The 18868-nt window shown below is 32.4% G+C and overlaps 1 protein-coding gene across 5 annotated transcripts; it reads left to right on the top strand.

Annotated features, from left to right (window-relative positions):
* Nucleotides 1–6273: 6273 nt before the first annotated feature.
* Nucleotides 6274–12013, top strand: LOC141721169 (putative clathrin assembly protein At5g35200). 5 transcript variants are annotated; one of them, XR_012574670.1, is made up of 10 exons: nt 6274–6452; nt 6546–6697; nt 6895–7030; nt 7328–7463; nt 7550–7664; nt 8896–8928; nt 10812–10906; nt 10985–11054; nt 11567–11616; nt 11714–12013. XR_012574670.1 is itself a non-coding variant. In XM_074523938.1 (9 exons), exons 5-9 carry the CDS (start codon nt 8916–8918, stop codon nt 11735–11737), a joined length of 252 nt encoding a protein of 83 aa, XP_074380039.1. In that variant the 5' UTR covers nt 6274–6452; nt 6546–7030; nt 7328–7463; nt 7550–7664; nt 8896–8915; the 3' UTR covers nt 11738–12013. The 5 variants fall into 5 exon arrangements, 2 of the variants coding, with proteins under 2 accessions (XP_074380039.1, XP_074380040.1); XR_012574669.1 differs by adding an exon at nt 11200–11426 and having other exon boundaries at nt 6546–7030; XM_074523938.1 differs by having other exon boundaries at nt 6546–7030.
* Nucleotides 12014–18868: the final 6855 nt, after the last annotated feature.

Genomic DNA, 18868 nt, shown 5'->3' with positions numbered 1-18868 from the left:
AGTAACAAGCTGTACATTAAGTTGCTTTTGCTAGAAATAGATGCATCAGGCTTTTTAGTCCCATTTCGGGCAGCTTCTAGATGTTCAAAAGCCTTTGAATCAAAATATCGAAGTACTCAAGTCAGGCAGCAGCATCCTGCACAATTGATTTTCACAATCAAAACTACACAAAGCCATTGACTTGCTGATGCTTATCGTACATAAATATTACAAGATAGCTAATTTTGCTCTACTTTTTTGCCTTATTATGTGGACTATTAATTAATTTATTTGGCAAAAATAATTAACATTATTTTTAAAATGAGATTATGAATTATAATATTACTTTTGTACAAGAATTTCAGTAATTACATTTATTTATTGAAGTTTATGACATTTTCGCCGTTAATTTGGAGCCATGTATTTCCAACGGTTTAAACAATAAAGCGCCTATCTTTTTCTATTCGGTATACATCTATCATTTTATTTCTACTCTGTGACTTTTAGGGTTGCACACAATTCTGGTCTAGACCTGTAATCTGGACCGGACCGAGTCTATCGATCCAAGACACGATCCAGACCGAACATATCTGGTTCCGTCCCCGGTCCTTATAATTTAAAAAATCCGGTCTTCAGTCTGGTCCGGTCCAAGACTTGAAAAAATCCGGTTCAGAACTGAATGGACCTGAATTCATATATATGGTTATTTTACCTTTACTTCATATCTTATAAGTTAAAATATAAATATTACACATTCGCCCGTATCATACGGTTGGCTCAGTTGGTTAAAGAGGGGATAACTATCCTCTTGGTCACAGGTTTGAATCCCATGGGAGGAGAATTTATGATTATGCCTCTTGAGCCAGAGCCTGTCGCTTGAATGTAGGTTACCTTGGTTCACGTGGTTTGCAGGCTATTACATGAGCCCGTAGGGTTTACCCAGTGCGCACCCGAAGGGTAGCGGCTGCGGGTTACCTACGATAAAAAAAAGTGATATAATAAAATAAATCGATATTACGTTTTAAATTACTAAATTTTATACTTCATGATAAAACATTGATATTCATACACTTAAAAATTAATATTTACTTTCAAAATAATAAGATATATACTTAGTTTTAAATTTTTATTATCGTTCCAAGTAAAAAAACTTTTTATTGTATATTGATCTAAAATAAATTAAAATAAAATTTTAAATAAATATTAATTTAACCGGTCCAAACCGGTCCGGTCCCGGTCCAATCCGGGTTTTTTCGGTCCAGTCTGGACCCAAAACCGGATAGAGCCGGTCCGGTCCTCAGTCTGCAATTCTGAAAAAACCGTTCTTCGGTCCGGTCCAGTTCGGTTTTTGACCTTTGTGCAGCCCTAGTGACTTTAAAAAATTTAATCGATATATATATATGTGTGTATATATATATATATATATAGAGAGAGAGAGAGATTATCAAATAGAAATAACTTTTAAAATAAATACTAGAAACTAATTTAAACCACTAAATTAGTTTAAACTAATGGACCCCACATGCACCAAACAAAATTAAACTACACCCTCCCACACAAATTTTCAGTTTTCCCCTCCATTTTTAATTTTATTTTTCTCGTCAAACGGTAAGTTGTTTCTAAAATCTGACTTCACTATATTTTTCTCCATCTTTCAACGATCAATTTGCGTACCATATGTGATATATTTCGATATGATTTAGATTTTTTTTTTAATTTTAGTTTCTAATTTTTATTACAAGAGTTTCGATTGGAGTAACCCCTATATATATGTGTGTGTTTGTCTATATATATATATATATATCTATAGACACAAAAATAAAAATACCCAAACCCAAAACTCGACTATACCTTTTTCGCATTCAAACAATAACAAAATATATGTGAATAGACTCTAATTATCACGTTGAATAACATAAAAACATCAACCTTTTAGACATGAGAATCATGAAAACACTACGCCATAGATTGCATGCTGCAACCGTTCATCTTGGGGTTGCAAAGAAAAGTGTAATAGTAGCCTTTTAAACAAATGTCTATCTGTTAGATATATTTGATAATGTCATGTGTAATATGATTTGTGTTTAGTTTTCAGATCTTACTTAACAGGACAAATCAGTTCTTAACTGGAAATCGGCACTTATACTGAATACATAACTTAAGATATCAGAACTTAAGTTATCAGAACTTAAGTGATCAGAAGATATTTATCAGGAGATAATATCAGGACTTAAGATGACTTTCAGATAAGGCAGACGGCTGATTGAAAGGAAAGAAGATCGAGACTAAGACAGAAAGAATTATGCATGAAGAAAGAATTCTATGGAGAATATAATACTTGGAAGAAAAGATAACTAGTTGATATATTTTAGGAAGAAGAATTATATTCCATATCAATTAGAATTTATCTTGTAACTGTGTAGTATATAAACACAGGCATAGGGTTTACACTATAAGTGTTATCATTATCGAAGTTATTATTCTTTGTAATCCTAGCAGCTCTCGTGATAATTTGTTCATCACTGAGAGAGGACAGTTTCATATTGTTACAGAGTTTATTGTGTTGAATAAAATCTATTTTCTGTTACTTGAGTTCTTTTATTCGATTTGATTGTGCTAAACACTGTATTCAACCCCCTTCTACAGTGTGTGTGACCTAACAAGTGGTATCAGAGCAATCTGTTAACACACAAATAGTTTAAGATCCAAAAACAATCATGTCTGAAGAAGAAACTCCAACCAAGCCCACCAAAACTGAAGAACCTCCAAAAACCATAACCCATAGTCGATATGAGACTATAAGAGTTCCCATGTTGAAACCTTCTGAGTATTCCATATGGAAAGTGAAGATGGCTATGTTTCTGGAAGCTACAGATCCAGAATATCTCGACAGGATTAATGAAGGACCACATATGCCAACCAAACTCTCTGTTGAAGTTGTAGGTCAGCCAGCAAAGTCTGTACCAACGGAGAAAAGTGATTACACTGCTGAAGATATCTCATCGATTGCAAAGGATGCAAAGGTAAGACACTTGCTACATAGTGCCATTGATAATGTCATGTCAAACAGGGTAATTCAATACAAGACTGCAAAAGAGATATGGGATGCTTTGGAAACAAGGTGTCAGGGAACTGATTCAATCAAGAAGAACAGGAAGACTATACTCACTCAAGAATATGAACACTTTGACTCAAAGCATGATGAGTCATTAACTGATTTATATGACAGATTTGTCAAACTCTTGAATGATTTGTCACTAGTTGACAAAGAGTATGATATTGAAGATTCAAATCTTTAATTCCTGTTAGCACTTCCTGAAAGATGGGATTTGAATGCCACAATAATAAGAGACAACTATAATCTTGATAAAATGACTCTTGATGAAATTTATGGGATGCTCAAGTCTCATGAACTTGAGATGGAACAAAGAAGCAAGAGGAATGGAAGAAAGTCAAGGACAGTTGCTTTTGTGGCTGAGGAGGAAAGTCCCAAAATTGCTGCCTCAAAGAAAGGCAAATGAAAAGCTCTCATCACAAAGTCTGATACTGAGTCATCAAGTTCTGATAGTGATGATGATTTAGAAACTGAAAGTATATCTGAGATAGACCCTGATGAAGTGATGATGAAGTTGTGTGCTCTTATGGTGAAAGGAATCACAAAGATTGCATACAGGAAATTCAGAAGAGGAAAGAAGTTTTCAGGAAATGTGCAAGTTCTGAAAAGAAAGGTTTCAGAAAATCTGAAGGCAAAGGAGGAAAGTCTGACATAGGAGATTACTCAAATGTTAAATGTTACAACTGTGGTGAGAAAGGCCACATATCTCCTGATTGCAGAAAAGGGAAGAGTGACAAAGGCAAGGCTCTTGTCACAAAGAAGAAAAGCTGGTCAGATGCTTCAGATTCTGAGGATGAGGAAAACTATGCCTTGATGGCAAATGCTGATAGCAGTTCTGATACTGCTGACTTAAAGGTACCTCAAACTACTTATGCCTTTCATACTGATGATATTACTAAGTTGAGAAGATATCTTAAAACCATGTTCATTAGTTATAAAGATCAAACTTTAACATGTGAAATATTAACTTCTGAAAATCTTGCTTATAAAAAGAGGAATGATTATTTAGAAAAAGAGTTAGTCATGTTCCATCAAACTCAGAAAGATAGAGATGACGCCTTTTATGTTAGGGATGAAGTGCTAAAAATGAATGAATCTCTAAAAACTGAGTTAGAAAAGGAAAGAGAGATTATCAGGAATTGGACTAACTCTAGTAAAGCAACTCAGGATATTCTTAGTAGTGGAAACTGGAAAGAGGGCTTAGGTTATGGAGATGATAAGAACAGTAAGAGAACTGTAGAAACTGAGCCTATAGTTGTTAAACAAAAACCAAAGGTAAATCCTGTTAAGTTTGTAACTGCAAAGTCTGATATTGAGAAATCAGAAGTTAAGGAGGAAGTAACTTCTGACAAACCTAAACAGGATAAGCCAACTGAAGTTAACATAGGCTTAATGACTAAGAAGCAACTTAAACATAAGTTGAAAGATGTTAAGAATGTAAACAAGGTAAAGCCACCTAGGAAAAATAGGAATGGAAAGGAAGGTGTGAAAAAAAGTAACAATGATAAGCCTGTTCCTAATGCTCCTAGAAAAACATGTCATAACTGTGGAAACTCTAACCATCTGGCTTCTTTTTGCAGGAAGAATAAGAACATAAACTCCTTACCTTCAAAGTCAGGAGTTAAGAGTCAGTTTGTTAGATATAAGCCACAAAATCCTTGTTTTCATTGTGGTAGTTTATGGCATTCCATTTATACTTGTAAGGAATATCATAGTTTGTACTATGATTATTATCAAATAAAACCTTCTATAAAGATTAGCATTATTCCTTCTAGTATAAGTTCTAATGCAAAGTCTGATATTGCAAATTCTGATAAGAAAACTGTTAACATAAACTCTGATGCTAAATCCGCTGCAAATGTTAACAAACTTAAAAAGGCCAAAGGATCCAAGCAAGTCTGGGTCCTTAAAACTAATCATTAGTAGTCTTTGTGATTGCAGGGCAACAGGAAAAACATCCTAGGTTATCAGAACTTAAGTGATCATAAGATATTTATCAGGAGATAATATCAGGACTTAATATGACTTTCAGATAAGGTAGACGGCTGATTGAAAGGAAAGAAGATCGAGACTAAGACATAAAGAATTATGCATGAAGAAAGAATTCTATGAAGAATAGAATACTTGGAAGAAAAGATAACTAGTTGATATATTTTAGGAAGCAGAATTATATTACATATCAATTAGAATTTATCTTGTAACTGTGTAGTATATAAACACAGACATAGGGTTTACACCATAAGTGTTATCATTATCGAAGTTATTATTCTTTGTAACCTAGCAGCTCTCGTGATAATTTGTTCATCACTGAGAGAGGACAGTTCCATATTGTAACAGAGTTTATTGTGTTGAATAAAATCTGTTTTCTATTACTTGAGTTCTTATATTCGATTTGATTGTGCTAAACACTGTATTCAACCCCCTTCTACAGTGTGTGTGACCTATTACTAATGCAACCCCTCTTTTTTGATGTTGCGGTATAGTTACAATGTGTTACCAAAATGACATATGTATATATATATAATTTTTTTAATTTAACTAACTAATAATTATTTACATATAAATGAATATATAATTAATATATATATTTTTTTATTTTTAGAAGGTAATAATAGTAGTGTAGTGATTTATAATATTACATTGATAAATTGAATGCTTTATAAAACTTAACAAGCCAATAATTACTTGATATATATATATATATTGATCATTTTACAATATTTACGTATTTTTTAATTTATTTGTTTCTCATATTTAAATTTTAAAAATAATATTTATTAAAAAAAAGAAATTAATAATTTAAATTATAATACTGGTCTAACACAAATAGTTAATAGGGTATTATTAGATATATTTATGATATTTTTATAACATAATAATTTTTTAATTATTTGAAAAGGATTAAAATATTAAAAAGTAAGATATACCTTATACAAAGGAAATAATTAATTTTGATTTCTAAAATTTAATTATCCGTTAATGGGGTGATTTATGATAGTATTTATAAAGTATTTATTAATTTAAAATTTAAATGATAAAAATTATAAAAGTGATTAATAATTTTAATATCAAAATATTTATTTACAAAAAAAAAGAAAAAAGCCCGAAAACGTTTCACAGACGGCAATATTCCCACGTTGTACTTTAACAAAAAAATGGAGATAGTCTAGGATATTAAGAAGAATAATAGCGGTGTCCAAAACCTCTTTTTGATTTTCCACATTTTTAAACCGGACTAAAACCCTACTATTTAATCAAAAATTCAGTCTAAATCCTTGTTTGTGGATACAAATTGATCATGATTTCTTATTCTCCTTGATTTTCGCTCTCGATTCATATACATAGCTCAATATTTATGGTCCTAAATCACTCAATCTCTCAAACCCTAATAATTTATTCTTCTCAGATGCTCTTTATCTCATTATTCAATCAAATCTCTATGTCTTCTCAGTGATATAATGTTAAATCATTGGTGGTCGCATTGGAACTCGACAACTCGACCATGAAACTCTTAGTCAACTCAAGGGCTTCAATCGAGTCAGGCTTCTACAATCAATTTCAGTGAAATTACTGGATAATATGTACTTTGGGGTATAGATATAGGTACGTCCATGAGACTTAAGGCCATGGCTCAGGTGAAAAGTTCTCAAAACCGCTGTATTTATATAAGTAAATCAATTTCTCTGTATTATTCGAATTATTTTTGAGATTACAAATAAGTATTGCTGCTCCATTCTATCATTTGGATGGACATCTTATTATATTATTCCTTTGTATGCCAATTTTTTAAATTGCAACAGGTAATGGCTTAGATGTGGATGTGTATGTTCGAAAGTCATATAAATTTGCTTACTCTGATTTTATTGAAATGGGTCTTGTGGCCAGCTTACCTGAATCTCCAGATCCTAATGAGTTGTATCCTCGACAATCAAGAAGGCAAGTATAGTAACTTCTTTTTATGCTCACAATAGTTGTACTATATTCCTGTATTTCAAGAAGTCTATTATCTTTGTAGTACGGTGTCTCAATATTTTAGATTACATTGAACTTCACATATCAGTTGGATCTCATTTCCAAATGCAAACTTACATTAACTTCATTGATTTCAATTTTGTCATGTAGTTCATTAATTAAATGCAACTTTACATCTTAAAGGTCCATGCGTTTTAGTATTCTTTATTCATAAATGTTATATATTGTTTCTTGCTCCCTCAATTAGTTTATGTTTTGTAGGGCTTTACATCCGAGTCTCCTATATTGCGGCTCATTGTTGGTACTAGTTCAGCTGTTTATTCCATCTTATATGGTTTGACCGTGAAAAAGTCTCAGTGGCTAGGGGCTATTACGTCGGCAGTTGTCATTATTCTTGGTATCCACTTCATAGATTGCTTTCAGCTCCCCAACGCTATTCGTTTTGTATAATTGAAAATTATTTGTATTCTTCTTTACTTTCAGATTGGAACATGGGGGCATGCTTGTACAGATTTCAGCTTCTCCAAACTCGTGTCACTGCCCTTCTTGTTGCCAGTGCATCTCGCGTCTTCTTTATTTGCTTTGGAGTTCATTACCGGTAAGTCTAGATTTTAAGATCTTTAAAGTGTTAGATGACCAACTATCCCAAAACTTTAAGTGTTGTAGAAACCTATAAATTATTTATATGCCTTTCACTCTCCTATAAACTCAAAACCTATTTTGGAATGGAAGAGTGGATCACTAGGAGCCCATTTTTAGGGCATTATTAAACATAAGTATCAAAATTAAAATTAAGGGTACTTGGCTCGAACTTGAGACCTTTTTGCTATACCTCAGGTCCAGTGTTAGATGATGCCAGGCTAGTTAACCAACTCTGTGAAAATCCTAAGGTGTAAAAGGAAACCACTAAATATATATTCACGGTATACCTTTAAGATCAATTTTTTTATTTCTTTTAAGATTGAATTTTACACCCATGTCCTTTATTTTCTTCATCGGGTATTGGGGTATTGTGTTAGTTATGTAGTTATAACATCTATGCTACTAGGTGATGTTGTTTCACGCTACTTGTCAATTACAAGAGTCAAAGGTTGGAACATCATACGTTAATAACTGTTTTGTGGTAGTATGTTCCGGTAGTGTCCTTGAGAGTCAAGGATGCGAGTCTAGTGAATCAATTTCAGAGAATCAACAAGAAATGGACTTAAACTTAGCAATGATGTTCCAAGAAAAATTGATAAGTGACCCAAGGATTACCTCTATATTAAAAAAGAGAGCACGGCAAATAGATCATGACTTGACTGCTTTGCGGCAGGATAAAGGTTTAGATCCTAACTTTGCTATGATGTTAAAGGAGAATGGCTGGGACCCAAAGATCCTTGCACTACTGCAGAGAAGTAATTTGGATGCAGATAGAGATTATTGCGTTCTTCCTTTATCAAAGATTGTCTTTTTGATAATCTTTGACCACTTTCTTATTGTTTCATTCTTCACTTAAAGCTGATATAGGACATATTCAAGCTCCTTCCATCTCTTTCTTAGAACATTAACATCATCGAGCTTGTTTACTAGAAAGTAAATGATTAACTGTACTAGAAAGTATATATATTAGATTCTGAGGTATGAATTTTATTATTGTAGAGGAGTTAACTGGGTTACTAAATAGTATATAAATTTGTTTTGAGAGATTATCCCTGCATTGTAGATGGTTGATCATAATATTGGTTCTTGAACATCTTGCTTATAATGAAGCTAATGTTTTATGAATTGAATTAAGTTTTTTTCTAAATATTGAATGACATAATAATTGTCTGTTGCACACTGCAAAGCTACTGGTTTTGAGAAATGGATGCTGAAAGGGGGTAAACGTAGAGCTGTTCGCGAACCGAGCCGTTCGCGAACAAGCTCGAGCTCGGCTCGTTAAGGGCTCGGTTCGTTAAGGGCTCGAGCTCGAGCTCGAACACAAAAATGTGTTCGTTAAGAAAACGAGCTCGAGCCGAGCTTTTGGCATGTTCGGCTCGAGCTCGGCTCGGCTCGATTCGGCTCGAGCTCGGCTCGGTTCGGCTCGAAAAAAAAATTAAAAAAAATTAGTTTTTATATATTTAATTATTATGAATTTTATTCAGATTTTTTATAAATATTTTTAAATTATTGAACTATACGAATGTCAAAATATATATTTTAGTAATTTGAAAAAATTCAGATATTAAAAATTAATTTTTTAATTTGATATTTTAATAATTAACAAGTGATTTGACTATTACTTGTAACTAGTATTTATTTCCTGATCGGTGTTTCGATTTTTTGAAATTATTTATAAATGATCCAACCGTACGGATGTCAAGATCTATATATTTAAGTGATATAATAAAAAATTTAGAAAAAATAAATATATTTGGTTTGCTATTTTAACGGTAAACTAGTAGTTTGACTAGTACTTCTCCCATATTAATGTTTCGATTTTTTAAAAAATATTTATGAATAATCCAGCCGTACGGATGTTAATATCTATATTATTTAGTAATATGACAAAATTTTTAGAAAAAATAAATGTATTTGATTTGTTATTTTCACAGTCAATAGGTGTTTTGACCTTTACTTGTAACTATTGTTTAGTCTCATATTAATGTTTCAATTTTTAAAAAATATTTATGAATGATCCAACCGTACGGATGTTAATATCTATATATTTTAGTGACATGATAAAAAATTTAGAAAAAAATAAATTTATTTTGTTTATTATTTTGACAATCGACCAATTGTTTGAATAGTTGTTAGAACTAGTGTTTAGTCTAATATTAATGTTTTATTTTTTTTAAAAATATTTATGAATGATCCAACCATACGAATGTTAAGATCTATATATTTTAGTGACATGCCAAAAGTTTTAGAAAAAAATAAATGCATTTGGTTTGTTATTTTAACAGTCAACCGGTGTTTTGACCTTTACTTATAACTAGTGTTTAGTCTCGTATTAATGTTTTGATTTTTTTAAAAATATTTATAGATGATCCAACCATACAGATGTTAATATCTATATATTTTAGTGACATGATAAAAATTTTAGAAAAAAATAAATTTATTTTGTTTGTTATTTTGACAATCAACCACTTGTTTGAACAATACTTGTAACTAGTGTTTAGTCTCGTATTCATATTTTGATTTTTTTAAAAATATTTATAGATGATCCAACCGTACGGATGTTAAGATCTATATATTTTAGTGACATGACAAAAGTTTTAGAAAAAAATAAATGTATTTGATTTGTTATTTTAACAGTCAACCGGTGTTTTGACTTGTACTTGTAATTAGTGTTTAGTATCGTATTAATGTTTCGATTTTTTAAAAAATATTTTTAAATGATCCAACCGTACGGATGTTAAAATCAATATTTTTTAGTGATATGACAAAATTTTTAGAAAAAAATAAAAGTATTTGGTTTGTTATTTTAACAGTCAACCGGTGTTTTGACCAGAATTTTTTAATTAAGTTCGGCTCGGCTCGGCTCGGCTCGGCTCGACTCGGCTCGTTTTGATGGAGAAAACTCGTGTTCGGCTCGGTTCGACTCGACTCGATTTTGTTCGATAAAAACTCGTGTTCGGCTCGTTCGTTAACGAGCTCGAGCTCGAACACAGGTTTTTGTTCGTTAAGAAAGCTCGGCTCGGCTCGGCTCGTCAGAAAAAAAATTAAAGCTCGGCTCGGTTCGATCAAAACTCGACTCGGCTCGGTTCGTGAACAACTCTAGGTAAACGGAGTAGTCTCAGGAAAGCTCTGGGGGCTCTTAAGGATACAACTATTGTTGGTTTAGCTATTTTGGCTAATGTGCATAGCGGTTACATGGTATGCCATATAAATGATTCTTCAAATTTCCTGATTAATCGCTATTGTGACGTTGTGATCCGATTTTGCATTCTGCAGGAATTGGACATCTACATTGTCAAGGCAACCAATCATGTGGAGCTCCCTTCAAAAGAGAAACATATTAGAGGCAAGTGTTACTGCTACATGGAAATGGGACATTTGAATTACAAACCCTTCAGGGTTTTTTATGCTTTTCTTGTATTGTGCCTTATGCATTCTTATTCTCTTTAGTATGGGTTGGAGTTGATGGTTTTTTGTTGTTATTATTACAGCTATTTTTAGTTATATATCCGCTACTATTTTTCTACTTTCCTACTAATGGTATTGCTCCTGTGAACACTGGATAACATCTTTATGTTGTCGGCACACTTCCTTTGAAGTCACTTGATTCTTTGTTCACAAGGTCCAATTTGCATGGTAGCACTGTTCCACTGAAATTTCAAAGGAAACCAAATCAATCAAACACTAAGCGTAACTTGTTTGTTTGTGCAGAGTATGGGTATGTAATTTTTCATGTCGGGCATGCATAACAACAATTTGGTGTTATCAGGCACTATTAAATTGATAAAAGGACAGTTTAGTGTTATTCAATTTATTTTCTCTGTTATATTTTTTTATGTGTTTGATTCTTTTATTCAGGAAAGTGGATCTTCCATAGTGAAAGATTAGGCAAAACATTGACCCCTAATGTAAAACCTTTTCCTCAATCTTTTATAAACTTATCATTTCTTTAATTAGCTTATGTTGTAATAGTATTGACTAGAATGTGATGAATTTTGATTGTAGGTATGCGCTAGACGTGAATGTTGAGAGAGCAAAAGATGTTATTGTCCACAAGAAGCTATTGGATGTGGCGCATGACCCTGCTACTAGAATTTATAGTTCAAGATTATTTATTTTTGTAAATTCAATTTGTATTATATTGTTTGGAATTTATGAGATGAACATGTAATGTGGGATGGTAGTATGGTGATGGTGAAGGTAGTTGTGTTTATTTGTGATAATTGATGCTATGGCTGGTGGATTGGTTAATTGTGTTGGTTTTAAGATTATGGTCTTATTTATGGGCATACCAATTTACAAACAGTTCCTTGCATTTTTTTTTGTAAAAGCGTTGTAATAGGTCTTTACAGTGTTTCTAATAATTAGTGTAAAATGTTGCAAAAAACACTAAAAACGTTGCAAAAAACATTAAAAAACGTTACAAAAGGGTTGCATCAATACCCCACATGTGGGCCCCATTAGTGGGCCCGCTGGTGGGGCCCCACCACATGTGGGGCCCACATATGGGGCCGAAAAATATTGTACTGATAGCCCAAACCTTGTTGTAACACTTTTCAAGTCCTATTGCAACCCCATTGGTATTGCAATAGCATGTTTCTATAACGGATAACCAAGGGTTGCAATAGGATGTCCTCGAGGTTGCAAAAAACTCAATTGCAATGCCTAAAATTGCAACCCCGAAAAAGAGTCGCAATAGCCTTTTTTTGGCCTTTAGCAACGCTTTTTTGACCTTTATTAACGGTTTCTTGTGGTTGTAGAATCTAATCTATGGCGTAGTGATAATAAGCAACAGTAGTTGCTAGACTCCTTTTCCTTGCTAACTAAAAAGCATTTCTATGTTTTATGTTAGTTCAGCAAACACCAAACTACAATTTTTAAGTCCAATGTTGGACAACAGTCATTTAAGCCCAATATTGATGCCTAAAGTTAAAGTTGGGCCCAATCCCAATATTTTGGCAATGGATTGGATTCACTACAGTGAAGAAAATAGAAAATTAAAAACAATTTTTAAGGCAACATGTTATGACGAAGTGTCACGTCACCACGTGGGTTCCACTAGTGCCATGTCAGCACATATGGACCTATGCCACGTCAGCAGTAATATTATTTATTAAAAATGATGGCAACACATCCTCATACCTAAAATAACATAACCACACTTTAATTCATCAGCAACATTTTTTGGATGTGTAAGCCAACATGAAAATGACAACATTGTATCAGCCAAAATATGCATGGCCAATCAAACAAAAGCAATGGCAACATCAACTTTAAATGTTGTAATAGGCCAGTGTAGTCGATATTTTGACACTACGAAGATTTACATTTCAGTAACTTTAAACTTCTTCCATTCATGTCCAAACTTCTCAATTTCTTGGACAAACCTCGGGTAATGGTTCTTGATATTCGGCCCATAGTAAGGTCAAACTACGAATGATAATAATATGCATTGCTCTTATATTCGTGTAGAAAAATAGTTAAAAGAAAACAAATCATAAAACACCAATTATAAACAGTCTTGGAATCACCTTTTATAACTACAAAACATTCGTTTGTATATAATTAATCACCATTTTATGTAAAAATAATTCTAAATATTTATCATTCATAATTGAGAAAATTTACGTATGTAAGTTATTCGTACTTGATTATTAATGGTAAATTGTAGTTATAGAAGGTCCTTCATGGCAGTAGGTGATGATATGGGGTGTGTGGTGGTGACAAATAGTATTTAATTGTGGCAAGTTATGGTTGTAATCGGTGATGGCCACTTGTGGTGATAACCGACGGTGATTAGTCATGCAAGGTATCGGTAATGTTGACCGGAGGTTCATTATTGCAATATGGTTGAAGATGATGACATATAAATATATATATATATGTATGTATATTTTTATATTTAGGAGATTTGTTATATACAAAATAGTGATATGTGATTTATAAACGGGTGATTTGTACAAGTAAAAATTATGATTAAAAATTGGTCTGGAACCAATTTCCAGCTTATCATCAAATTTTATTTCTATTTGATTGATAAGGACCCTGTACGTGCAAATAGGATGATTAAGAATCAATAATAAGGAAATAATAATACTAACTTAATTTTGACTCTTACTACATAACAAAAACATCAAAATCTTCTTTGTGATATTTGTGAAATATATTTTTAAAATTATTTATGAGGTATTATAGTGAAATCAATAATTATATCACAGACTCTATGTATGGATGTTATATGTATATACTATAATCAAATAAAAACCAATTTTAAATTAGAAAGTAGAATCAATTAATAACCACTAAATATTTAAAATCAATTAAAACTGGACCACACAACCACTTCACCTTTATGCTTGTTATTACCTTATGCTTTTATTTTCCCCACTTTCCGGACCACATGCTTAAAGCTTTTAAATTTCATTCATATTGTTAGATGTAATTGATGATATCAACAAAAAAATATCAAAGTTTTCCATCAGAGTCTATGACTGGAAGATATCAGAGTTTACCAAGATTATCAATATTTGACAAATTAGAGTTTATTATCATTATTTATCTGTCAACATCTGTCAAAGCTGAATTTCAGGAAGAGATTGACTCTATCTAGAGAACTTGATTTGCAGAAGATATATCGGTGTATGATTTTACTTATTTGTAGCAATCAATAGTTGAATTTGTATCAGAATTCATTGTTTCATGTCAAATCTTAAATTGAGTTTGTAGCTGAGCAGTGTATAATCACAGATTAAGTCACTATGTGTGTCGATTTTTGATATATCACTCGTGTAACCTATCAGCTCTCAAGAATATCTATTCATCCTTTGAAGAGGTTTGGTAACTATTTTATCATCAATATATAAAAAGTTCTTTGTATTCGTGCTCTTAATTTCAATTTGATTGTTAAATACTGTACACAACCCCTCTACAGTATACTCAAAGGCCTAATAATTGGTATCAGAGCAAATCATTTATACACAAACAGTTTCAAGATCCAAAAATAATCAAATATGTTTGACAAAGAAACTCAACCAAAACAACCACCACCATTCACAAACCAAATTAATAACAACATGAGCAAATATGAAAAAATTTGTGTTCCTATCCTGAAGGTGAATTAATATCCTATCTAGAAAGTAAAGATGAACAAGTGTCTAGAAGCTTTAGATCCTGAATATCTCAACCGAATTTATGATGGACCATACATGCCTAAGAAACTGGTTGTTGTTGTTGTTGATGGTGAAACTGAAAAAATGATTGATAAAGAAAAGAAAGATTATACATCTGAAATATGACATCAATCATGAAAGATGTTAAGGTTAGACATCTCTTGCATAACAGTCTGGATAATATTATGTCCAATAGGATAATTGGATGTAAAACTTCCAAGAAAAGATGGGACACTTTGAAAGTCAAGTGTCAAGGCACTACTACTATAAAAGAGAATAAGAAGATCATTCTTACACAGGAGTATGAGCACTTTGACTCAAAAGGTGATGAGTCATTGACTGAGATTTATGACAAGTTTCAGAAATTATTGAATGCTCTGTTACTTGTGGATAATGAGTATGATCCAGTAGATTCAAATATGAAGTTTCTTCTTGCACTTCTTAAAAAGTAGGACTTGAAGGTCACATCTATTAGAGACAACTATGATCTTTAAGATACATCTCTGAATGAGATCAATAAAATGTTGGGACACATGAATTGGAGATGGAGCAAAGGGGAAAAAGAAAAGGGTCAAGATCTAGACAAGTTGCATTAAGGCTGAAGAGAAGCGAAAGAATAATTTATATGAAAGGGAAATTCAAAAGGAAATGCTATGGTTGTAAAGTCTGATACTGAGTCATCAAACATTGATGATAACTTAAATACCGATATCTTCACAAACTTTGAAAGTCATCACTGTGATGATGAGAAGATATTGCAAATGGCTGCTTTAATGGTGAAAACTTTCAAGAAGATGGCTTACAAGGACTTCATGAAAAGAAAGAGATTTTCCAAGAGAGGGTCTAGTGTTTGAAACTCTGATAAGAAGAACTATATTTAAAATATGATGGGAAAGAGTCCAAGTCTGGAAAATTGACAAGTCCAAGATCAAGTTGTACAATTTTGATGGGGTTCGGCACTTTGCAGCTGACTGCAGGAAGCCAAGAGTTGAAAAGAAGCATGCCTTGATCACAAAGAAGAAAAACTGGGATGATACTTCAAAATCTGATGAGGGTGTCAACTATGCTTTCATGGAAAATACTGATAGTGAATCTGAGGCTCCTGAGACTATGGTACCTCAAATAACTCTAGATTTTGACACTGATCATATATGTGAATTAAGATTAATTTTGAAAACTTTTCATGTTACTTAGAGAGATCAAACTCTTGAAAATGCAATCAAAATAGAAAATTTCGACTTAAAGAAAAGAAATGATCACCTAAGAGCTGAGTTGATTTTCATGCTAGAAATTTAAAAAGAAAGAGATGATCATATTTATGTTAAAGATAAATTATTAGAAAAACATCCTTATCTTGAGAAGGACTTGTCTAGAGAAAAGGAAATAATCAAACTTTGGACTAATTCAGGAAAAATAACTCAGGGAATTGAAATTAGCTGTTGGGGGTTAGCATTAGGTTATGCGCCAACAAACCTAGTACTGAAAATGATAAGGAAAGTGAGTCTAAGAATCTTAAATCAGTAAATACTAATAAAAAGATAAAAAAGACAAATTGTAAGCTAAAACATGTTAAGGTTGAACTAAGTGCTGATGGACTCAAAATAGTAAATAAGAAGGGTTCTACATTAGCATCTAAACCAACCTTAAAAACTGATAGTTGAATAGGTCAAGGCTAAATAAGTCAATACTGGATTAATGACTCGGAAACAACTTAAGCAATAGATGAAATAAATTAAAATGAAAAGTAATGAAAAATAGCCTAGGAAAACACAAATGGTAAGGTAGGTGTTAATAAGGATAACAAGTAAAAACCAATCCATAATGCACTTAGAAAGGCTTGTTTAAACTGTGGTACATAGTACTAATCATCTTGCTATTGGTTGCAGGAAGAATAAAGGAATAAATATTGTTCCTCATAAATCAAATTTTAAGAACATGACAATTAGATATAGACCACAAAAACCTTGTTTTCATTGTGGTAGTACTTGGCATTCTATCTACACATATAAAGAGTATCACATTTATATTATGACTATCATTAACTGAAATCCTCTTTAAATAAAAGTAACGTTATTTCTGAATGTGTATCTCCTGATATTAATATTTTTAGCATAAACTCTAATATTAAGACTTCTGCTGTAAATGTTGACAAACTTAATAAGCCAAAGGATCCAAACAAGTATCGGTCCTTTAATTTTTTAACTAATGGTCTATCTGATTGCAGGGTAACAGGAAAAATACTCTAGTCTTGAATGGTGGATGCTCAGGAAATATGATAGGAAATAACACCCTGCTATCAGAGTTTGAGAAGATGGCTGACCCAAATGTTTCTTATAGAGATGACAACATAGGGAAGACTCTGAGATATGTCAAGATCAAACTTGGGAATGTAATTATTGAAAATATAGTTTCAGTGGCAGGACTTAAGCATAATTTGATGAGTGTGAGTCAAATCTGTGATAGAGGTTACCATGTGGATTTCTATGTTGAGCATTATGAAATTGTCAGCAATTCAAGTGGCAATGTTGTAATGATTGGTTACAGATATGGTAACTTATAGGAAGCCAGGGTTTCCACAAGTACTTATGGCTCTGCAATCTATCTGCTAAGTAAAGCAACTATGAAAGAAAGCTGGAATTCGAATAAAAAATGTTCTCACTTGAACTTCTAGAACATTAATGAACTTGAGAAGAAAGATCTAGTAAGAGGATTTCCCAATATAGTCTTTGCTCCTGATGGCCTTTGCGACTCATGCCAAAATGACAAACTAAGAAAATCATCATTCAAGAGTATGACTGAATCCTCAATTCTTGAACCATTTCACTTATTACATATTGATATTTTTGGTCCAATTAATGTTATGCCCATAGCCAAGAAGAGAAGTGCACTTATGATTGTTGATGAATACACCAGGTATATTTGGGTATACTTTCTGCATAAAAAAGATGAGACTCCATCTATTCTTCTTGATCATGTGAAGCAACTGGAAAACGGATCTACACATAGTATGAAGATAATCAAAAGTGATAATGAAACTGAATTTAAGAACAATACTATGGAAAAATTCTGTAAATACAAGGGGATCAAACATGAATTGTTTTCCCCTGGAACTCCATCGAAAAATGGAGTTATTTAAAGAAAGAAAAAAAACTCTTATATAAGTTGCAAGGACCATGCTTAAGGAAGCAAAATTGCCAACCTATTTTTGGGCTAAGGCCGTGCAAACTACATGTTTCACCCATAATGCAGTTTCGATAAAAAAGCATGGCAAGACACCATTTGAGATGGTCTGCCAAACTTGATGTACTTTTATATTTTTTCCTGTAAATATTTTGTTCTCAAAACTCATCTTGAACAGCTTAAAAAAATTATTTTAAAAGCTGATTAAGGTATTTTTGCAAAATATCCATTGTCAACAAAAGCTTTCAGACTTCACAATCAGAAAACAAGAGTGATAATGAAATATATCCATGTATCTTTTGATGACAAAAAGATTACAGATTTAGAAGATGTAGATGATCATGAACAACCGAGATGTGAAAATGAAGTTCCATATGCTGAACATCTAAATTCTGATATATTATCACACACTAATACTGTAAATTCTGATATCACATTAAACTCTTATGAGCCATTTGTTAATGGTGACACTTCAAATACTGAGGCACATGTTGATAAAGAGCAACATGATCAAAATATAGAGTCAAGCTCAAGTGATACAATTGAAGAAATATCAAGAGATACTTCATCAGACTTTAATTCCTCAACTACTGATGAAACAAATCCAGATAATTCTGAAAGCACTGATTCAGGGGGAGCTTCAGGATATACTAATGGTATACATCAAGATGGAAATAGAGACTTCATGGATCATAGGGGAGGATCTTCTTCAAGGAATCAACTTCCTTCTTCAAGAAAATGGACTAAGCCACATTCCCTGACTTAATCATTAAATATCCTAATAGTGGTGTAAAAATAAGAAAAGCCACTC

The sequence above is a fragment of the Apium graveolens genome, chromosome 4 (assembly GCF_009905375.1).
Source record: "Apium graveolens cultivar Ventura chromosome 4, ASM990537v1, whole genome shotgun sequence".
In the NCBI taxonomy this organism is placed as follows: domain Eukaryota; kingdom Viridiplantae; phylum Streptophyta; class Magnoliopsida; order Apiales; family Apiaceae; genus Apium; species Apium graveolens.
Note: the sequence above shows the minus strand (reverse complement) of the source record. Positions and strands in the feature narration are given on the sequence as shown.

What these genes read in the sequence shown, in the direction of transcription:
- LOC141721169 (XM_074523938.1), top strand. An exon ending in AAAAGAGAAACATATTAGAG is followed by an intron (nt 11,055 to 11,566) that starts GCAAGTGTTACT and finishes TCTTTTATTCAG; the next exon opens with GAAAGTGGATCTTCCATAGT. An exon ending in GCAAAACATTGACCCCTAAT is followed by an intron (nt 11,617 to 11,713) that starts GTAAAACCTTTT and finishes TTTTGATTGTAG; the next exon opens with GTATGCGCTAGACGTGAATG.